Source organism: Polypterus senegalus, chromosome 3 (assembly GCF_016835505.1).
Source record: "Polypterus senegalus isolate Bchr_013 chromosome 3, ASM1683550v1, whole genome shotgun sequence".
Classification (NCBI taxonomy): Eukaryota; Metazoa; Chordata; class Cladistia; order Polypteriformes; family Polypteridae; genus Polypterus; species Polypterus senegalus.
In genome coordinates, this window is record NC_053156.1 from 294,967,818 (window position 1) to 294,987,599 (window position 19,782).

Genomic DNA, 19,782 nt, shown 5'->3' on the forward strand with positions numbered 1-19,782 from the left:
ATGGACTGTAACTCAAGGGTTAAGTAAACGTAATAGAAACACAGAAACAATTTTCCAAGTTTATAATGAGGTAAAGAAGTAACAAACACCTCTTTAGAAAACAGGGATAAACTGATGGAAAAGACCATAGCACAGCTTCATGCGTGTGGAGTGTAAGATCAATAGGAAAATTCACTATACATCCTTCTTAAAGCAGTATTCAGAATAATCAAAGAACCGACAAGAGTCAGGAATTACTGGTAGCTTCAGTTGATTGGAGGAGGTGATAAAGTTTGGCTTTGGCATAAAAGTCAGATGACGTAATTAGAGGAAAGTGTAACAGGAGATGAATTATTTAACTCGAAGCTCACAAGGTGGACAGAGACATTTGTGCATAACTATGCAAATAAAGAAATGCTCTGCATTCTCATATGGAGTCCATAACTGCTTTCTTTGAAGATAGAGAAAAGTTTCTCCATGACACAACCTACATTACAAATGCACTTCAGATTCACCATTGTTAGAGTTGTTGCCCAGTTTCCAGCCACTCACAGGTGTTAAAAAGATGGCAACTTCAGAAGCATTGGATCATTCAATAGTATACTTAATAGTCATAAAGGATGGCTGAAGTGCTGCTAGGGGGTGGAGGAATGACTTTGTACCAAATGTGGAAAGAAAACCACAATAACACAAACAAGCCTGTATGCAAGATTTGCTACCACAAAATTCCAACTAAAGGGGCTAACACAACCAATTTACGCAAACGCCTGAAGGACCGACACACACGTCTATAACAAAGAATTTCAAGAGTTAGGCATATTTTTTAAATTCCAGAAACATTAGTCAGCACTCACCTGTAAATTGTGATGTGACTTTTTTTTTCCCTAAGATTTCAACATTTTTTTGTAGTCAGTTAAATGTTTAACACCTGAAAGTGAGTCTGCAATTATATTTTACTTATGGGCCATTTCAGGCAATACCCCTTAGGACTAGAGATCTGTTGCTCCCTTGACTTTTAATCCCTTCACTGCAAAGTGTGCTACTATAGTACTCTCTTTTATTTTATTGAGCGATTTTAAAATGATATAATTTTATCAGATTTACTATATAACAGTAAGGCGCCCAAAACCGTTTTAGTGCTTAAGAATGTGTATTTAGTACATCAGGGCTCAAATGCAACCCAGCAAGGGCATTGCATACAGAGGAGCACGTTGGAATTCTAGACTAACTCGCAAAAAAAAAATGTGGAAGTTACAAAGACATTATAGTCTATTTACAGAAAAATTCAATGTGCACAATTTGCATTTATTCATAGCTTGTAAAAGTGTGAATGAACGGGGCATGTGGTTGTTAATTTTAAGAGCAATTACTCTAACTTGTTTTCATTAATGAAAGAGTTTATTTACAAAATGACTACAATTAATTTTCTTTTCACTTAATTATATGTATACTATTTACAAAAGTTTGACTTAAAGATACAGTGAGAAGCTCAGTCATCCGGGAGGAGTTCAGAGTAGAGCTGCTGCTCCTCCGCATCGAGAGGAGTCAGATAAGGTGGTTCAGGCATCTGATTAGGATGCCTCCCAGGTGTGGTGTTCCAGGCACGTCTAACCGGGAGGAGGCCCCGGGGAAGACGCAGGACACGCTGGAGGGATTATGTCTCTCAGCTGGCCTGGGAACGCCTCGGGATTCCCCCAGAAGAGCTAGTAGAAGTGGCCAGGGAGAGGGAAGTCTGGGCATCTATGCTCAAGCTGCTGCCCCCGTGAACCAATCTCGGATAAGCAGAAGAGGATGGATGGATATTTACAAAAGATTGCACTACTTATTAAATTAAGATTTAATAACATTTATAACATTCCATTGTACCACCTCCGTAACAGCATTTGTTTTCCTCAATGTAAAAAAACTGGATTTAAACTTATTTTTTATTCTTTATAGAACTTTTCCTTTGCCTTTTACAAAAAATTGCACTATTTGCATTTTTGTTTTTATCAATGTAAAGATTATTTAATGCATACAGAATTGCAACACATTTAAACACATTTTCTAATTTAGTTACATTATGCTACTGTATTGCGTAAAGAAAATGGTATCAAATTTCAATATGTTTCTAAGTATTGCACCAAAGTTTCAAACTTTGGTATACTAACATCCCTAAAGGAAGTTGATTGGGATATGTAAACAGAATCCATGCAATAAAATGTACATGTGTGCCAAGCAATGGACTAAAATTAACTTCAGGGCCAATAGTTGTCTCCATTATTCCCAGGATCAGTTCAGTATAGCCCACAACCTTTGATTTTGTCACACACATACGTGGGCCAAGAGAGCATCTTTATGACTCTACCAATATAGAAATTGAGGCAACAGAGAGCAGGATGACACAGTTCTTAACAGCCTTTCTTTCTTTACAATTAGAAGAGTTAACAAAACCCAGGAGGACCTCAGATGTCATTTTCGCCTCAACATCACAAGTGTCGCACCTTCTACTATATAAGAAAAGGCCAGAAGTCATCACTCATTGGTGAACCAGCAAATGAAAGAGACAAATCATTGCTCAGAATTGACCTGCCCAGACTAACGCAGACCATGACCCAGCTATTCTTATATTGCAAAACACTGCAACCATCACTAAAGAGAGATAAGCTTTGGACACCCCAACAACCCTTTATCATTATGCCTTTTGTGTTCCGAAATGTTTTTCTTTTTTTCCTTACAAATGTGACATGTCCATTTTGCTCCTGGGTAGCTTTGAGATTTTTCTCCTGCAACAGAAACCATTCTACTCGAGTCTGTGCTCACTTTGAGGTAGAACAGTTTAATCTATGGTGCTACTTCACATCAAAGAATTCAACAAACAGCTTTACTGTCTTTACATACTCTGGCCATGTGCAGACTAGTATATACGGCAAAGCAGCACCAATTAAGGAAATAACTAAAAAAAAAAAAAAAGTGGGGAAGTCTCCCTATTTGTATGCAGTGTAACAACAGCAAACATTTGAAAAACGTTTTTATTGATCTGAAAAGTGCAACATTTAACGTGGTCGAGCCTGAAGAGCTCGTACAAGTCAAACACGTGTGAGTGGAAGGCTACTGAAAACTCCACATACACGACATGTACAAAAGTATTGGAACACTTGACCATTACACCAACAGGGACTTTAATGACATTGCAGTGGAACCTCAGTTCACGACCATAATTCGTTCCATAAATATATATTTTTTTTTTTAAAGATTAAGCACAAATATAGTTAATTACACCATAGAATGCACAGTGTAATAATAAACTAATGTAAAAACATTGAACAACACTGACACAAAACACCCAGGCTCCCTGCTCAGCTGCACGAGCAGGCTCGCTCTCTCTCTCTTTCTCTCTCATGCAGGCACGCACACACGCGCAGGCAGGCAGGAACGTCTGACCGAGAACAATGCAACACGTGTGGAAATCATCGGCGCAAACAAAACGAAAGGGAAACTGGCTTGTTCATACACCGAGGCAAAAGTTTGGCGAACTTTTTGGTCGCGAACCGAGTGTACGTGTACCTAGACGTTCATGAACCGAGGTTCCACTGTACATTCAAATGCATAGACTTTAATATGGAGTCGCCTCCTCCTTTACAGCTAAAACAGCTTCCACACTTCTTGGAAGGCTTTTCACAAGAGCTTGGAGCGTTTCTGTGGGAATTTGTGTCCATTCATTTTGTAGAACATTTATGAGGTCAGGTACTGAAATTGGATGAGAAGGCCTGCCTCCCAATCTCCATTCCAGCTCATCCCAAAGATGTTTGATGGAGTTGAGGTCAGGGATCTGTGCAGGACAATCAAGTTCTTCCAAATCAAACTCATCCCACCAGGTCTTTATGGACCTTGCTTTGTGCACTGGGGCACAGTCATGCTGGAATAGAAAAGGATTTTCCCCCAAACTGTTTCCACAAAGTTGGAAGCCTAGTGTTGTCCAAAATGTCTTGGTATGCTGACTCACCCATCTGGCTGCCAGGCAAAGAAGTGTGATTCTTGACTCCATAGAACATGTTTGCAAAACTCCATAGTCTAGTGGTGATGTGCTTTATGCCACTCCATCTGATGCTTTGTATTCAACTTTGTGATGTGAGGGTTACATGCAGCTGCTCGGCCATAGAAACCTATTCCATTAAGCTTCCACTACACAGTTAATGCCAGCAGAAGTTTGGAACTCTTCAGCTATGGAATCAGCAGAGCGTTGGTGATTTTTATGCACCAGGCACCTTAGCAGTCGTTGATCCAACTCTGTGATTTTACGTGGTCTTCTGCCTCGTGGCTGAGCTGCTGTTGTTCCTAAACGCTTCCACTTTCTAGTAATACCACTTACAGTTGACTGTGGAATATACTGCAGGTATGAAATTTCACAAACCATCTTATTAAGGCGGCACACTTGACGTCACAGAGCTCTTCAGAACGACCCATTTTGTTTCTCAACTCTTTGTAAATGGAGACTGCATGTCAAGGTGCCCGATTTTATACACCTGTGGTATTGGATCTAATTGAAACACCTGAATTCAACAATTACCGTAGATCCCGGAATACAGGCCGACCCGGTATATTAGCCGAACCCCTTCTCTACCTACTAAATTACATGTATTTGCCGATGACCGGTATTTAAGCCGACCCCCTTCTCCAAGCAAAATTTTCTAAATTTCCTTAAAAGTGTCTCTTCGAGTATATTTCTAATGTTTATCGGCGAGAATTTGAGACTGCCGGCATTTTTGATATATAATATAATGTGCATAATTTACCAAAACACCAATAATTTTTCTAATGTACTAACCAAAAAGTTATAAAAAGTGCTTAGCCTACTACGATTAAGCAAGGAGCATGGCGGCACGCATGGTCGCAGTGGCTCAGGGCTCTCCTTTTCAGTGCACTTTTTTGTTGTTTTTGTACTTTTTTTTTGTCCTTGTTTGTGCACGATCGGTTCGGCGAACATCCGCTACACCATTCAGAACCTTATAGACATCGGTGTCCAGAGCCAGACATCTGTTTCGAGTGTTTTTCATCACACGCACAATATCCCAGACAACATAGCGAGACCAGCGGGCTCTCCATGGATTGTTGTCGGGTCTAGGAAACAACACAGACGGAGGAGGGAAAGAAAGCAGAAGCGGGGCCGCAGATCCGGCGTTATGCTAAAGCTAAAAAACAACCATACAAGCCCTATACAGAACTTTTTTCTGCACTGAAGGAGCTGCGTTTAATCTCATTGTAGATGCGTATAGTGACAATAAAAGGCATTCTATTCTAGAAACAATTTCATACTGTACTTACCATTTAATTTGACATCTTTGGGCTGCAGGAAGGGAGGAGATATTTCCACACAATGTCCATCTTCATTTCGATTGCAATCGCTTTCTTTTACCTTCTCTTCCTTCCTTAGCAATTATGTGTCTTGCTTGCATGGTCATAATGAATTATATATATATATATATATATAGGTAAATCACTGCAATGACGGAAATTACATCCACAAACACATGTATCTGGGCTCCGACTGACGCTACTAACGCTCTCGGTTGTTTGTTTACAATTGTGCAAGCGGATACACGTGACCGCATCCATTTCGTAACGCAAGATGTTGGTCGGAAATCAAAACAAAAAATTTCATTTTAAACTTCCCGATAACTTATTATAAATTTTATTAATAAAATCAACAACTAAAACACTTTTTTGAATAAATTCTTTATTTAATTTAAAGTACCGGCATGCAAAGTTACTTTTTCGTCTGAAAGATGGCTCTGTGGTTTCGTCATTATTTACTTCCGTATTCATCGGCAAAACCGGCATTGCGCTGGAAATCTTGAATCTGAAACGATACTCGTTGTATAAATCGACCCCCAAACTCCAAGCCAAAAATCTAGGACGAAATTCTCGGCTTATATAACGGGATCTACGGTAAGAGGTGGGTCCCAATACTTTGTCCATATAGTGTATCTGCATGAGAAATCCTCATTATCCACCAATTCAAATCAATTACATCTCTCTATTATATAAAAAAATCCTGCAACGAGATGAGACTTTGGCCATGAAGAGTTTTTCAAGACACGCCCTCCACTCAACCATATTCAACCATACACACAGTAATCTCACGTCTCATTCGTGTGAATGCTTTTGACAGACACAGTTCTTACTCTCTCAGCTCTTATAAATTTTAATGTTTTCCTCACTTTAAGTTCCCAATGAAGACGTATCATGTCCACATAGTATTAAAGAATTTCATCCCGAAGGGTTATCAACAGAAGAAATGAGTACACAGGCAATCCTAGCACCGAGAAACAATGAAGTCAAACCAATTATCGGCAAAAATGTTGATTGGTAACACAGTAAAATGGTTAAATGCATATAAATAGACGATGCTGAAACAGTTGGTGGTGATCGTGCGGAAGATGAAAACAACAACTTAGAATATCACGAAGAATATCTATAACCGTTAACACCATCTGGTCTTCCAGCAGCCGAGTTACTGTTAAAAGGAGGATGTATCCGAGAAAGGTAATGTAGCACATGTTCAGGGGATAACAGACAACAAAGGAGATCTTGACATGTCTTTTATATGTTTCACAGGTCATTCTTATTCATATGTTTACAGTTTCCCATTAGAATTACTTTTGCAAAGACAATTAACAATTTGCCCAGAGGGGACTGGGCGGTCTCTTGGTCTGGAACCCCGACAGATTTTATTTTTTCTCCAGCTTTGGGGTTTTTTTTTGTTTTTTCTGTCCACCCTGGCCTTCGGACCTTACTCTTATTCTATGTTAATTAATGTTGACTTATGTTTATTTTTTATTGTGTCTTCTATTTTTCTATTCATTTTGTAAAGCACTTTGAGCTACATTTTTTTGTATGAATATGTGCTATATAAATAAATGTTAATTGATTGAACAAATCTCAGAGCCAAATATTCGAAAAAGTTGTTTTATTTAATAGAGAGAAAAAAAACGAAATTCACTGCATTGTCACGATGAAAGTCCAAACACAGAATCAAAATTCAATGTGATATTGATGAAAATTTAATTCAAAAAATTTTTTACTGAAGTTTTACAGTAAAAATGTAAGCTTAAAAAGTATTTGCGTGTTAATTTCAAAGCCAAAAAGAACAAAATCATAATACACAATGAATAACTCTAATTCAACATGAAACATAATTTACTTTGAAATTATTACGTTTTACTCTTTTTTAATATGGTTATTTACTAGTTGTAATGTAAAATAGTTTGTTCTATTATGCATATGCAACAATTCCCTTGGAAAAAAAAAAATCTGTTTAAATTGTACACCCGCATCCTCATACGCGAGCGGAAGAACCGCAAAGAGGCTAGCGTGTAGCTCAGGCCCGGGGTTGGCGAGCAAAGCCCCCTAGTTATAATAAAGAAGGAATAATAACATTCACAGATAAACAATCCATAACATGCACTTTACTTTAACAGTATGCATAGTGACAGTCACTGTTGATAAATAATATCTTGTGGAAATAATATTAAAATAAAAATAAGCTTGAATTTTGCATTTACAATTTTGGGGGGATTTTGTCGCATTTTAGCTAATTCTAGTGGCACCATTTTTATTAATAAATGACCCATAGACATGAAAAGAAAAAGCACATCCAGATATTGGGATATGACAGGATGTACACAAAGAAGCTTTTATACAAAGGACAGTAAGCGATAAAACGCTTAGACCTGCTATTTAATGACCAAAATATATGAGATGACAGTCTGCCAGGAATTTATGAATTAGTAGCTATTGGTCAAAATAATGCCTTGATTATCTGAATTGAATTTTTACCAAAAATTAAAAAGGCAGTTTTTAGTCACATTGCCCCCATTTCAGAATGCTTGGGGGTTAAACGACATTTAAACTGAACAGAAAGGCGTAGAAATATGAGAACATAAGAAATTTGATAAATGCAAGGAGATCACTCAGTCCATCAAGCTCATTAGTTTAGCCGATTGCTGCCCCAGTATCTCATCCAAATACTTTTTATTGGTTGCCAAGGTTTCTGCTTCAATTACAAGTCTCTGTAGTTTGTTCCGGAGTCTCACACCTCTTTGCATAAATAAATGCCTCTTGGCTTCAGTCCAAAATGCACTTCCCCTTAATTTACACTGGTGTCTCCGAGTTTGTGATTCATCACTTGAAAGAATTCTGCTGGATCTATTTTAGCAATGCCTTTCAGTAATGTGAAAACTTGAATTATGGACCTACAGTGTCTCCTCTGTTCCAAGACTAAACAGGTTTAATTCTCAGGGTTTGTAAGAGCATGAAATGTCCTTACGTCCGTCCTGGGATGCACTTGGTTGCTCCCTTTTGCACAGTTTCAAGTGCTGCTCTGTCTTTCTTGTAGTGTGTGGACCAGAATGTCATACAACACTCCAGATGAAGTTTCACCGGTGCATTATAATAATCTCACCATAACAACCCTCAACCTATATTCAACAGTTTTTACTAGAAACCCTAAACTTTTATTAGTCTTTTTAATGGTCTCTGTGCATTGCTTACATGATTAAAGTGTTGTGTCAACATAAACCCCTATATCACTCTCCCCTGTAACAACTATGTATTGACAGTCCAACTAACTCCAGACACCACATTTGAACTTTAACCAGTATTTGTTCTGGCTTCAGTCGCTGACACTACTAGACACAGAACAGACAAGGTATTCTTTTGAAATATATAAAACACACTTCAACACTAGAATTACAAGAGCCTCCGAAAAACTTGTAGATCCGTCCCACCTTAAATTGCTTCGTACCTCTCCATCAGCGTCTTTTGTCCTGTAAATGTGTCGATAAGCAGCGAACAGCAAGCCACCTGCTATCACATCCCTCCAACCCGCACAGTTGTCTCGGCTCAAGTCTGTTTACCTGCGTGTCAGTTGTTTAGAGTTGTATAGAGTGAGAAGTCAAGCAAAATAACACCTTTTATAAATACTATATCGTTATTTGGAACACTTGCATTTCATGCGTGTTCCGTGTCTACAACAATCTATGTAAACACATCGTTAAAACAGAAACGTTTTTCATGTTTTAGTAATAATTGACAAAATGTAGACATAAAGTGTATATGTGAAGCCTGAAGTCCAAATATCAAATAAACACTTTCACAAAAGGTACAAATATAACAGAACAAATGCAATTCTATTCAAGAATATAACTGCAGAAAAAGAACCCAAGTTAGGGTGCAACAATGACACACATTTGCTACGGCCACTTCAGTGGCGCAAAGGTGTCAACTGTTGACTGGTAATTAAAACTTCATGGGTTCGACCCTGGACGAGTCAGTTTTGAGAAGTGAGCTGCTCTTATTCTATTTTAGAATAAAAACATTCATTTGATTCCAGTCTGTAACAGCCAGTGTAAATTTATGATACTTGGAAAGGTTAGCTTTGTTTTTTTTTTTTATTCAGTTTTATTCTCTCAGCCGCGCTCACGATACCACCCCCATTTGACAGGGCTGTTTTCATATAGACTCGCTATAACAGAGGTGAACTCAGATCATGATAATGGTTCTGCATTGGAGCAAGAATGCACGTCGTACTTTTGCCATCACTGTACTTTGTATATGTACACGGGAAGCTCTGAACTCTACTTGTGACTTTACTCTGTAGGAAGTAAGTAAATAAATAAAAGGTAAAGAGGTAAATAACATTCAATCTGGCTCTTATATACAAAGTACAGTGATGGCAGCTTCCACCTGCAGCTATAGACTCTTCAGTATGCGAGCGACTCTCCACGCTAGTGTTTAGATCTGGATGGTGCATGTGCCCAAAAAAGAAGTCTGACTGCATTCTCGTACCATTGCTTGCGTACTAAAGTGTCAGCAGGCACTTACAAGTATTTTTTGAAGATGCCCGTGTCGATCAAACACAGGAAGCTCTGCAGTCTGCTTGTGACTTTACGCTGTAGAAGTAAGTAAATAACTCAAGGTAAATAACATTCGATCTGGCTTTTATGTAAGTAACACATAAATGTTAATGTTTTGGGCACATGCACCGTCCAGATCTAAACACTAGCGTGGAGAGTCACTCTCGTACTGAAGAGTGGATAGCTGCAGGTAGAAGCTGCTGTCACTGTACTTTGTATGTAAGAGCCAGATCGAATGTTATTTACTTTTATTTGTTTACTTACAATACTTCCTACAGTGTAAAGTCACAAGTAGAGTGTACAGCTTCCCGTGTACATATACAAAGTACAGCGATGGCAAAAGTATGACGTGCATTCTTGCTCTGATGTAGAACCGTCATCATAATTTGAGTTCACCCCTGTTATAGGGCATCTATGTGAAAACAGCAGTGTCAAATGGGGGGGTGGGATTGTGAACGCGACGAAGAGAATAAAACTGTATAAAAAACAAAACTAACTAAAAAGCTAACCTTTATAAGTATCATAAATTTACACTGGCTGTTACAGACTGGAATCAAATGTATGTTTTTATTCTAAAATAGTAAGAATAAGAGCAGCTCACTTCTCAAAACGAACTCGTCCGGGGTTGAACCCGTGAAGTTTTGATTACCAGTCAACAGTTAATACTGCTGCGCCACCGAAGCGGTCGTAGCAAATACGTGTCAATGTCGCACCCTAACGCGGGTTCTTTTTCTGCAGTTATATTCTTGAATAGAAGCGCACTTGTTCTGTTATTTGTACCTTTTGTGAAAGTGTTTCTTTGGTATTTGGACTTCAGGCTTCACACATTACACACTTCATGTCTACATTTTGTCAATTATTACTAAAACATGAAAAACGTTTCTTTTTTAACGATGTGTTTACATAGATCGTTCTAGACACGGAACACACATGAAAATGCATGTGTTTCAAATAACAATATGGTATTTATAAAAAGGTGTCATTTTGCTTGACTTCTCACTCTATACAAATCTAAGCAACTGACACGCAGGTAAACAGACTTGAGCTGAGAAAACTGTGCAGCGGTGGGGGGATGTGATAGTAGGCTGCTAGCTGCTTATCGACACATTTACAGGACAAAAGACGCGGACGGAGAGGTGCGAAGCGATTTAAGGTGGGACAATAGTTTTCGAAATGTGTGCTGTGGCAGAATGAGAGCAGCAACAAGCCATGGAATTAAATAACGGGTTTAATTAACAGCAAGAATTGGCTTCTCATTAAGAAAGTGATTGGAGTGAAATTGGTTGGAGTTTGAAGCCCCGGTTTCGCTGGGCATCTGTTAGTTCGTTTCACATCTCATTTCTGCTTGGCTGTCATTTAATGAAGAAAGGAATCAATTCAGAGGGCTGAACTCTTCTAACATGGCTATTAAAGTGATTAGGAAAAAGGGTAGAATGAAAACCTGTAGCCACTGTGGCATTGCAGGCCTGGAGTTCGCCACCCCTGACCTAGGTAGAGCATCAGTCTATTGCACAGTAAACACAAACACTCACTAGGGCTAATCCTATATGTGAGCAAGAACAGGACAACCATCCACCTAACATGCTTATCCATCAACTGAAGCCTGTCCCCAGAATGCTTCAGACACAATGCAGAAACAGCATTTGGACTGGGCACCAGCCCAATGCATTGCAAACACACTTACAGACACACGGGACAATTCAGAATAGCCAAAAACAAAAAATGTTCATCGCTCACTTCTCCATTATGTGAGCAAGAACAGGATAACCATCCATCCCTCTTCCTAATCTGCTTCTCCAGTGCAGGGTCATGGGATAACTGCAGTTTATCCCGGCAGACATTGGGTATAAGACAGAAACAGCACCTGGACAGAGCACCACTCTATGATATGGGGGACATGCATACACACTCACTAAGGCTAGATCTGTTATGTAACAGCAGGATAAACAACCACCCATCCATCTGTTTTCCTGACCCGTTTATCCAGGGCAGAGACGGGCAGCAACTAAAACTTATCCCCCAGAAGGCATCGGAAACAAGGCAAGAACAACAACCAGACAGAGCACCAGTCCATTTCATGGCAAACATACACGGGATAATTCAGACTAGCCAAAAAAAAAAGTTTACTGCTCACGTTTCTATTATGTGAGCAACAACCAGGGTGGTGGAGTAGGTAGATAAATCCTTCAACTCCTTAGTTTCCAGTACTTCTGACTTCTCTGTATTTAATATGCTAATGTATTTTCCATGTTAATTGAAGGAAGGCAACATACATGTCATTTAACCACAGAACTATTGGCTAGGAAGCGGACTCTCTACCGTATTGGCCAGTTTAAGCAAAAGACAAGAACCCCTGAACACACATCAGGCCATAGCACACACCTCCACCTACATCATTACACTTGTTTACACTCATACAAACTTGTTAAACACATTACATCTGAAATAGAATGAAAACACTTTTTGTAATGTACCATAATCCAGATTACAATATATGTGACTGTCAGGTTGTATAATAGCTCATCTGAACTTCACAATAGTAGTAACACAACTATGCACTCTGCTTTATTCTTACATCAGAGAAGTACTTAATTTTGATTATCATTTGTGAAATGGGACATTTGAACTTGCTGTATTTTTTTTTTTCCATTACAATTTAAATTTATTAGGAGTCGGTACATTTTTGCTGACTCCAGGTACCCAAAATTGTCTCCAACTCCGACTCCACAGCCCTAGCAACAACAGAATCACTAAGCATCCATTTTTTGCATTTTCCTAATTTGCTTCATCAAAGCATGAGGGTCACTGACCAACTTTACACTCACTTTTATAATATATGAGGATAAACAATGGACTTAACATTACGCAATTCCAACATTGTTATTTTAAATTTCAAGGATGCTGCCTTTTTCCTCAAATTTGTACTGCTATATTTGCAAAGCAGAGGACTTGTGCATTGATGAAATGGTTTACACTAATTTACACAAAAAAAAATGTTAAAAAGTTGTTAAGGTATCTTAGCCATCCCAATAATTGCGTCTTTTCTGTGCAGCATTCAGGTAAAATGGGCCACTGCATGAAGACCAGCTCAGAGAGAGAGAGGAGCTTTTTTGCCCACAGTCCTTCCACATTTTGAATAAGGAAAATGTCTAACTACATGATGCCCTATTTTTTAACTCTCGTCATTCTTCATTTTAGTTATTTATCACATATTCTATAACTCTTTTTTTATCATCACTTCAAGAGAGGCTCACTGAATCAAAAAGCTCAAAAATGGGTACAATTACGGGACACACACAAACTCCTGGAGGTAGTGATGAAGGGGAAACTAAAACACAATTAAGTGTCATTGTGAATAATACTGCACATCCTCTCACTGACATACTAACCTTGAGGACTTTAAGCCAATAGATTATTCAGCAGATGTGTGTGAAAAAATGCTACTGGGGGCTCCTTAATGCATATAGCAATACAATTGTACCTGTATAGTGCCACACTGGGACTGCCGAAGTTTTTATTTTTCTCCCTTTCTAATCATTCCGGTGTGTGTTCAGAGTATAGTGTGCGTTTTTGAAATTTTATATATATATGTATATATGTATATATATGTATATATATATGTCCATAAATATTTGAACCTCGATTCCGTATGCGTGCAAGAGTAGTGAGAGAGTGGCACTGACATCTGCCGAGGGACCAAAGCAAACGTGCAAAGCAAAATACTTGGTGGACGTTTTATGTCATTTTGCTGACCTGTTGGACTCTGATCTGGAGATGGATATCAAAAACGAAAGTGAGGTACCACTGCGGTGAGCTGGCGCCCTGCCCGGGGTTTGTTTGTTTCCTGCCTTGTGCCCTGTGTTGGCTGGGATTGGCTCCAGCAGACCCCCGTGACCCTGTAGTTAGGATATAGCAGGTTGGATACTGGATGGATGGATGGATGGACATATAAATACATGCGGCAACATACAGTTAGGTCCATAAATATTTGGACAGAGACGACTTTTTTCTCATTTTGGTTCTGTACATCACCACAATGAATTTTAAATGAAACAACTCCGATGCAGTTGAAGTGCAGACTTTCAGCTTTAATTCAGTGGGTTGAATAAAACGATTGCATAAAAATGTGAGGCAACTAAAGCATTTTTGAACACAATTCCTTCATTTCAGGGGCTCAAAAGTAATTGGACAATTGACTCAAAGGCTATTTCATGGCAGGTGTGTTCAAGTCCGTCGTTATGTCTTATCAATTAAGCAGATAAAAGGCCTGGAGTTGATTTGAGGTGTGGTGCTTGCATGTGGAAGATTTTGCTGTGAACAGACAACATGCGGTCAAAGGAGCTCTCCATGCAGGTGAAAGAAGCCGTCCTTAAGATGCGAAAACAGAAAAAACCCATCTGAGAAATGGCTAGAATATTACGAGTGGCAAAATCTACAGTTTGGTACATCGTGAGAAAGAAAGCAAGCACTGGTGAACTCAGCAAGCAAAAGACCTGGACGTCCACGGAAGACAACAGTGGTGGATGATCGCAGAATCATTTCCATGGTGAAGAGAAACCCCTTCACAACAGCCAACCAAGTGAACAACACTCTCCAGGGGTGGTGATCGATATCCAAGTCTACCATAAAGAGAAGACTGCATGAAAGTAAATACAGAGGGTGCACTGCAAGGTGCAAGCCACTCATAAGCCTCAAGAATAGAAAGGCTAGATTGCTAAAGAACATCTAAAAAAGCCAGCACAGTTCTGGAAAAACATTCTTTGGACAGATGAAACCAAGATCAACCTCTACCAGAATGATGGCAAGAAAAAAGTATGGAGAAGGTGTGGAACAGCTCATTATCCAAAGCATAGCACATCATCTGTAAAACACGGTGGAGGCAGGCAGTGTGATGGCTTGGGTGTGATGGCTGCCAGTGGCACTGGGACACTAGTGTTTATTGATGATGTGACACAGGACAGAAGCAGCCGAATGAATTCTGAGGTGTTCAGAGACATACTGTCTGCTCAAATCCAGCTAAATGCAGTCAAATTGATTGGGCGGCGGGCGTTTCATGATACAGATGGACAATGACCCAAAACATACAGCCAAAGCAACCCAGGAGTTTATTAAAGCAAAGAAGTGGAAAATTCTTGAATGGCCAAGTCAGTCACCTGATCTTAACCCAACTGAGCAGGCATTTCACTTGTTGAAGACTAAACTTCAGACAGAAAGGCCCACAAACAAACAGCAACTGAAAGTAAAGGCCTGGCAGAGCATTAAAAAGGAGGAAACCCAGCATCTGGTGATGTCCAGGAGTTCAAGACTTCAGGCTGGCATTGCCAGCAAAGGGTTTTCAACCAAGTATTAGAAATGAACATTTTATTTCCAGTTATTTAATTTGTCCAATTACTTTTGAGCCCCTGAAATGAAGGGATTGTGTTAAAAAATGCTTTAGTTGCCTCACATTTTTATGCCATCGTTTTGCTCAACCCACTGAATTAAAGCTGAAAGTCTGCACTTCAACTGCATCGGAGTCGTTTCATTTAAAATTCATTGTAGTAATGTACAGAGCCAAAATTAGAAAAAAGTTGTCTCTGTCCGAATATTTATGGACCTAACTGTATGTTGCCGCATGTATGTATATGTCCATCCATCCATCCATTATCCAACCTGCTATATCCTAACTACAGGGTCACGGGGGGTCTGCTGGAGCCAATCCCAGCCAACACAGGGCACAAGGCAGGAAACAAACAAACAAACCCCGGGCAGGGCGCCAGCCCACCGCAGTGGTACCTCACTTTCGTTTTTGATATCCATTTCCAGATCAGAGTCCAACAGGTCAGCAAAATGACATAAAACATCCACCAAGTATTTTACTTTTCACATTCGCTTTGGTCCCTCGCCAGATGTCAGTGCCATTTTAGAGGTTGTATACTCTTCACTACTCCTGCACGCGTAGGGAATCGAGGTTCTAATATTTATGGACCTAACTGTACATATAATGGGGTGGGCAAAAGTAGGTTTACAGTTGTGAGCATGCAAGGCAGTGAATTTGAGCACTTATGAGATTGTACTGTGCCTAAGTGCACTGTACCAGTGTGACATTCTTTTGAGTTAATAAAGGTAATAAAGCTACTGAAATAATCATAACCTGCATGTGTTCTTCCATATGAACTGTAAACCTACTTTTCCCCACCCCTGTATAATTGTATATTATACTGTATGTATATATACACACACATTTAGATAGATTTTAAAGGCACTATATGAAAGACAATTAGATAGGTAGGTATATGTGAGAAACACTATATAATAGATAAAAGGTACTATATAACAGATAGTTATGAAAGGCACTATATGAAAAATAGACAGACAGGTAGGGTATGTACTGTAGATGTGAGAGACACTATATAACAGATAGTTATGAAAGGCACTACATGTATACAATAGATAGACAGACAGACACTTGTGAAAGGCACAGGTAAGATAGACAGATATTTGAGAAAGGCACCGATGGATGTATTGATAGATAGATATTTGTCCCAATTGTGAAAGTCAGATTTTTACAGAAGCTCTTTAAGTAAATAGTTTCATAATCAATCAATCAACATTTATTTATATAGCACATATTCATACAAAAAAATGTAGCTCAAAGTGCTTTAAAGAAAAACAATGAGAAATAACAGAGCTTCTATAAGAGGCTACTGCCTGTATCTCTCTGTCTTATATCGCTTTATTTATTTAAAGAGTTCCCTTAAAAAGTCAAATCTCCCTATGGGTTGGATAAAATTTGGAAAAAAATTGTTTGTTGGATATATCTATCTATAGTTTATAAGTCTATTAACGATTTTACTGATAGCTATTGCCATGAACTTTATTACAGTTACATCCTTCTTAGATGAGCGGTCATTGGAGCTTTGCATCCAAGTATTTCACTATTTATTGTACAGTAAGTAAAACAACATTTATTTATATAGCACGTTTTCATACAAGTAATGTAGCTCAAAGTGCTTAACGTCTATGTGACAAATAAAACTCAATTGGAATTTTGACTTGAACGGTATAACAGTATTAGCTTGCCCACCTAAACTGCCACAAACTTGTACTGAAAATGGGAGTTGCCAGTAGTCCGAGAGATGCACGGCTGTTTTTAGAATTGGTTACAGAAATCTGTAGCCTGCGATTGCTGCTCGGCTCCTTTTCCAAATGTAATTGTACTGTTCACCGGCTCCACACCCACTTTGAACCTAAACCTGCAGACCAGCTCCTCCGAAAGTTAACTCATGCACAGACATCAAACGCATACCGGATCCGTAAACTCTGGCTTTCTTGGCTTGCTTTCAAATCAGGTTCGACCGCCTATGTGTTCGCTTCATAATTAGTGGTGCTGAACTTGAGGGAAGAAGGCGGGGGTCAGCAAAACGTGACAGGCAACAAGCATCTCGTACACGCCTAGCAGACACTGTAGGTGGTCCTCGAACAACTCGGTGGGCCGCTATAATTCCAAGAAGACCATTTACTCCATATTTACTCTTCTTTAGCACTGCAACGGAGTTTCAAGTAAGTAAGCCGAGACGAAGTATCAGTGGGTGCTCTAAAACGAAGAGACCCCAAACGACTCTCTTTCTCTGAAACTTCTCGGCAGCAGCAAGAATTCTTATCCCCTACCGAAGTGCGGCACCCAGTTTTACTGGAATCTGCAACAACGAGCCGAAGGGGTAGCACTAACCTTTTTTGCTTTTTTCGCATCTTCCTCCATTTCTAGGTGTTGTGTCTCTTCATGGTCCCGTTTCTTTCAGCCCAGGCATCGCCGACGCGGCCATGAGCTGCGCAGCACCCGGTCAATCCCGCGAGAAACAGCCTGACACGGTTTCAACTTTTCAACTCAGTCGCCATCTTGGGTGGGGGGATATGATTTGCGCATGCTCTTTTTAGTCTAGGAGGCGGAGCGAGGCAGAGAGTGAGAGGCCAGTCCCTGCGCGAGCTTGCGAAGAATTAACGTGTGCAGCTTGGACAAACTGGGCTGTCTGGTGCCCAGCTGAAGTGTTTATTTTTCTCTTCCAGAAAATAAAAGGAAAAGTCAACCTCTGCAGTATTGCTTAGTTTTGTCAATTTGTGTACGTGCTTATAACGAATTAAATACGGCAGGGATGGGACTATAAGGGTTCCAGGCTGGTATGTACCCCGTTCCTTGTTTCAACCATGAGGCTGCCTGCGTGGAAGGATAGGTATCCCGGTGTGGTTGGACATAAGGTCCTTACTTGTCCAGGACACTAGTATAACAGAAGGACCCTGGGAGACAGCCTTTCAAAACAGTATGCTCCCCTGATGAGCTAGGTGCCAGTGCCCCAGGAATGATGCACCCATGCATGTACCCGCAGGGCATACTTGTCCTGTTGGACTGCCAGGCTGGGTTCCATGGGTGCCGCCAGTGTGACCTGTAGGGAATGGCTGTCCCTACTCTGGGAAGCTTCCAACTCGCCTAGAAGTGTTTACTTTGGGCGATGTGGTGGCACCAGAAGTACTTCCAAATTCGGCTGTAAAGGAGCCTCATCATCTCACTTGGGTAGTCAGAGTTGGGTGGAAGAAAACAATGCTCGCCTAGAGGACTGAAGGAAGGAGTGAAGAAAAGAAAAGCGTTGGTTATTGTGAGACCTGTAGAAAGGTATTTTGTGTAATAAGGAACATCGATTTGAACCCAGGACTGGAGGTGGTGCAATTGTGTCTGGGGTTTGGGGACTGCAATGCCTCCTAGTGACCACACCTGTTTAATTCTTTTTAATCATTTAGCAGATTTGCTTAGCTTTCTGTCGTCATTTTAAAGTACAAAGGACGTTCAAAAAGTTTTTCTTAACTCTATTTATTAAACAAATTACATCACTTTTCTACATAATCACCTCCTTTGTCATCAGCAAAAAATGTTTTTGTCTTCACCGTTTCCAACGAAAATATAAAAGTGCAGAAACTTTTTGAATGTCCCTCGTATTATGACAGTTAATTGGATTATGTGTGAACTTGCTGTGCTACCCATCTAAGACGGGTTGAAATCTAAATTATCAACTTTGCCCAAAGTGTTAAATGTTTGTCATCTAATGGAATGTATTTTGCACTACATGTGGTAATAAAATGCACTGCATTTGTCTTTTCAACAGATGGCGCTTCACAAATATTTGTAGTAATGCATTATATTAATCTGCGATGGACTGGCCCAGTGTTTCTTCCTGCCTTGTGCCCTATGTTAGCTGGGTTAGGCTACAGCACCCAAACACGACCCTGGTCTGGATTAAGTGGGTTAGAAAATGACATTTTGTTATTACAAATATTTGTGATGCACCATCTGTTGGAATAACTGAGCCATAGCAACCGGATGCACACACAGACACTTGTCTTTTTTACTGAGATGGGTAACCTGATTTCTGTCCGTCCAGCAGTTATTCTCTGTTGGACGTATTCAGCACTAACGTTTGCAGTGCAGTGTGTCCATCCATTCGCTATGTTTCTGTTATATGCCATTTGGTACAGGATTCATAAAAGCAATGCTAATGTTTGTGATGAGCCATCTGTTGGGAAGCTGAGACGTAGCAACAGGACAGACTCACAAAAAAGGCACACAGAGACTTGTCTTTTTTATCAAGGTGGATTACTTTACTTTGCATTTGTGGTGGAAAGCTAATAAGGTATTTGTTAAGATTACTGTTTTCCAAAACATAAAACACACATAATAATTGGGATAAAAAAAATCACATGGACTCTACCTTCATCTTTCTCAACAGTCTGAATTTTCTGTTACTAAGCTTTTGTATTTTCTTTCCTGTTGGACCTTAAAGGAATATTCCACCAAGAAATTATATTTTTTTAAATGTTTCTTGCCCCACGTGGTTTGTAGTAATGGCCTAGAAAAATATTTCATATTTTCATGCCAAAC

The 19,782-nt window shown here is 39.6% G+C and overlaps 1 protein-coding gene across 1 annotated transcript in view; it reads right to left on the reverse strand.

Moving 5' to 3' along the window:
- Window positions 1–17,771, reverse strand: part of ccm2 (CCM2 scaffold protein) — a 136,241-nt gene extending 118,470 nt beyond the window's left edge. Inside the window, exon 1 of the mRNA XM_039749457.1 lies at window positions 17,587–17,771. Coding sequence (XP_039605391.1) covers window positions 17,587–17,616 — 30 coding nt within the window. The 5' untranslated portion in view covers window positions 17,617–17,771. The remainder of the gene's footprint in view (window positions 1–17,586) is intronic.
- Window positions 17,772–19,782: the final 2,011 nt, after the last annotated feature.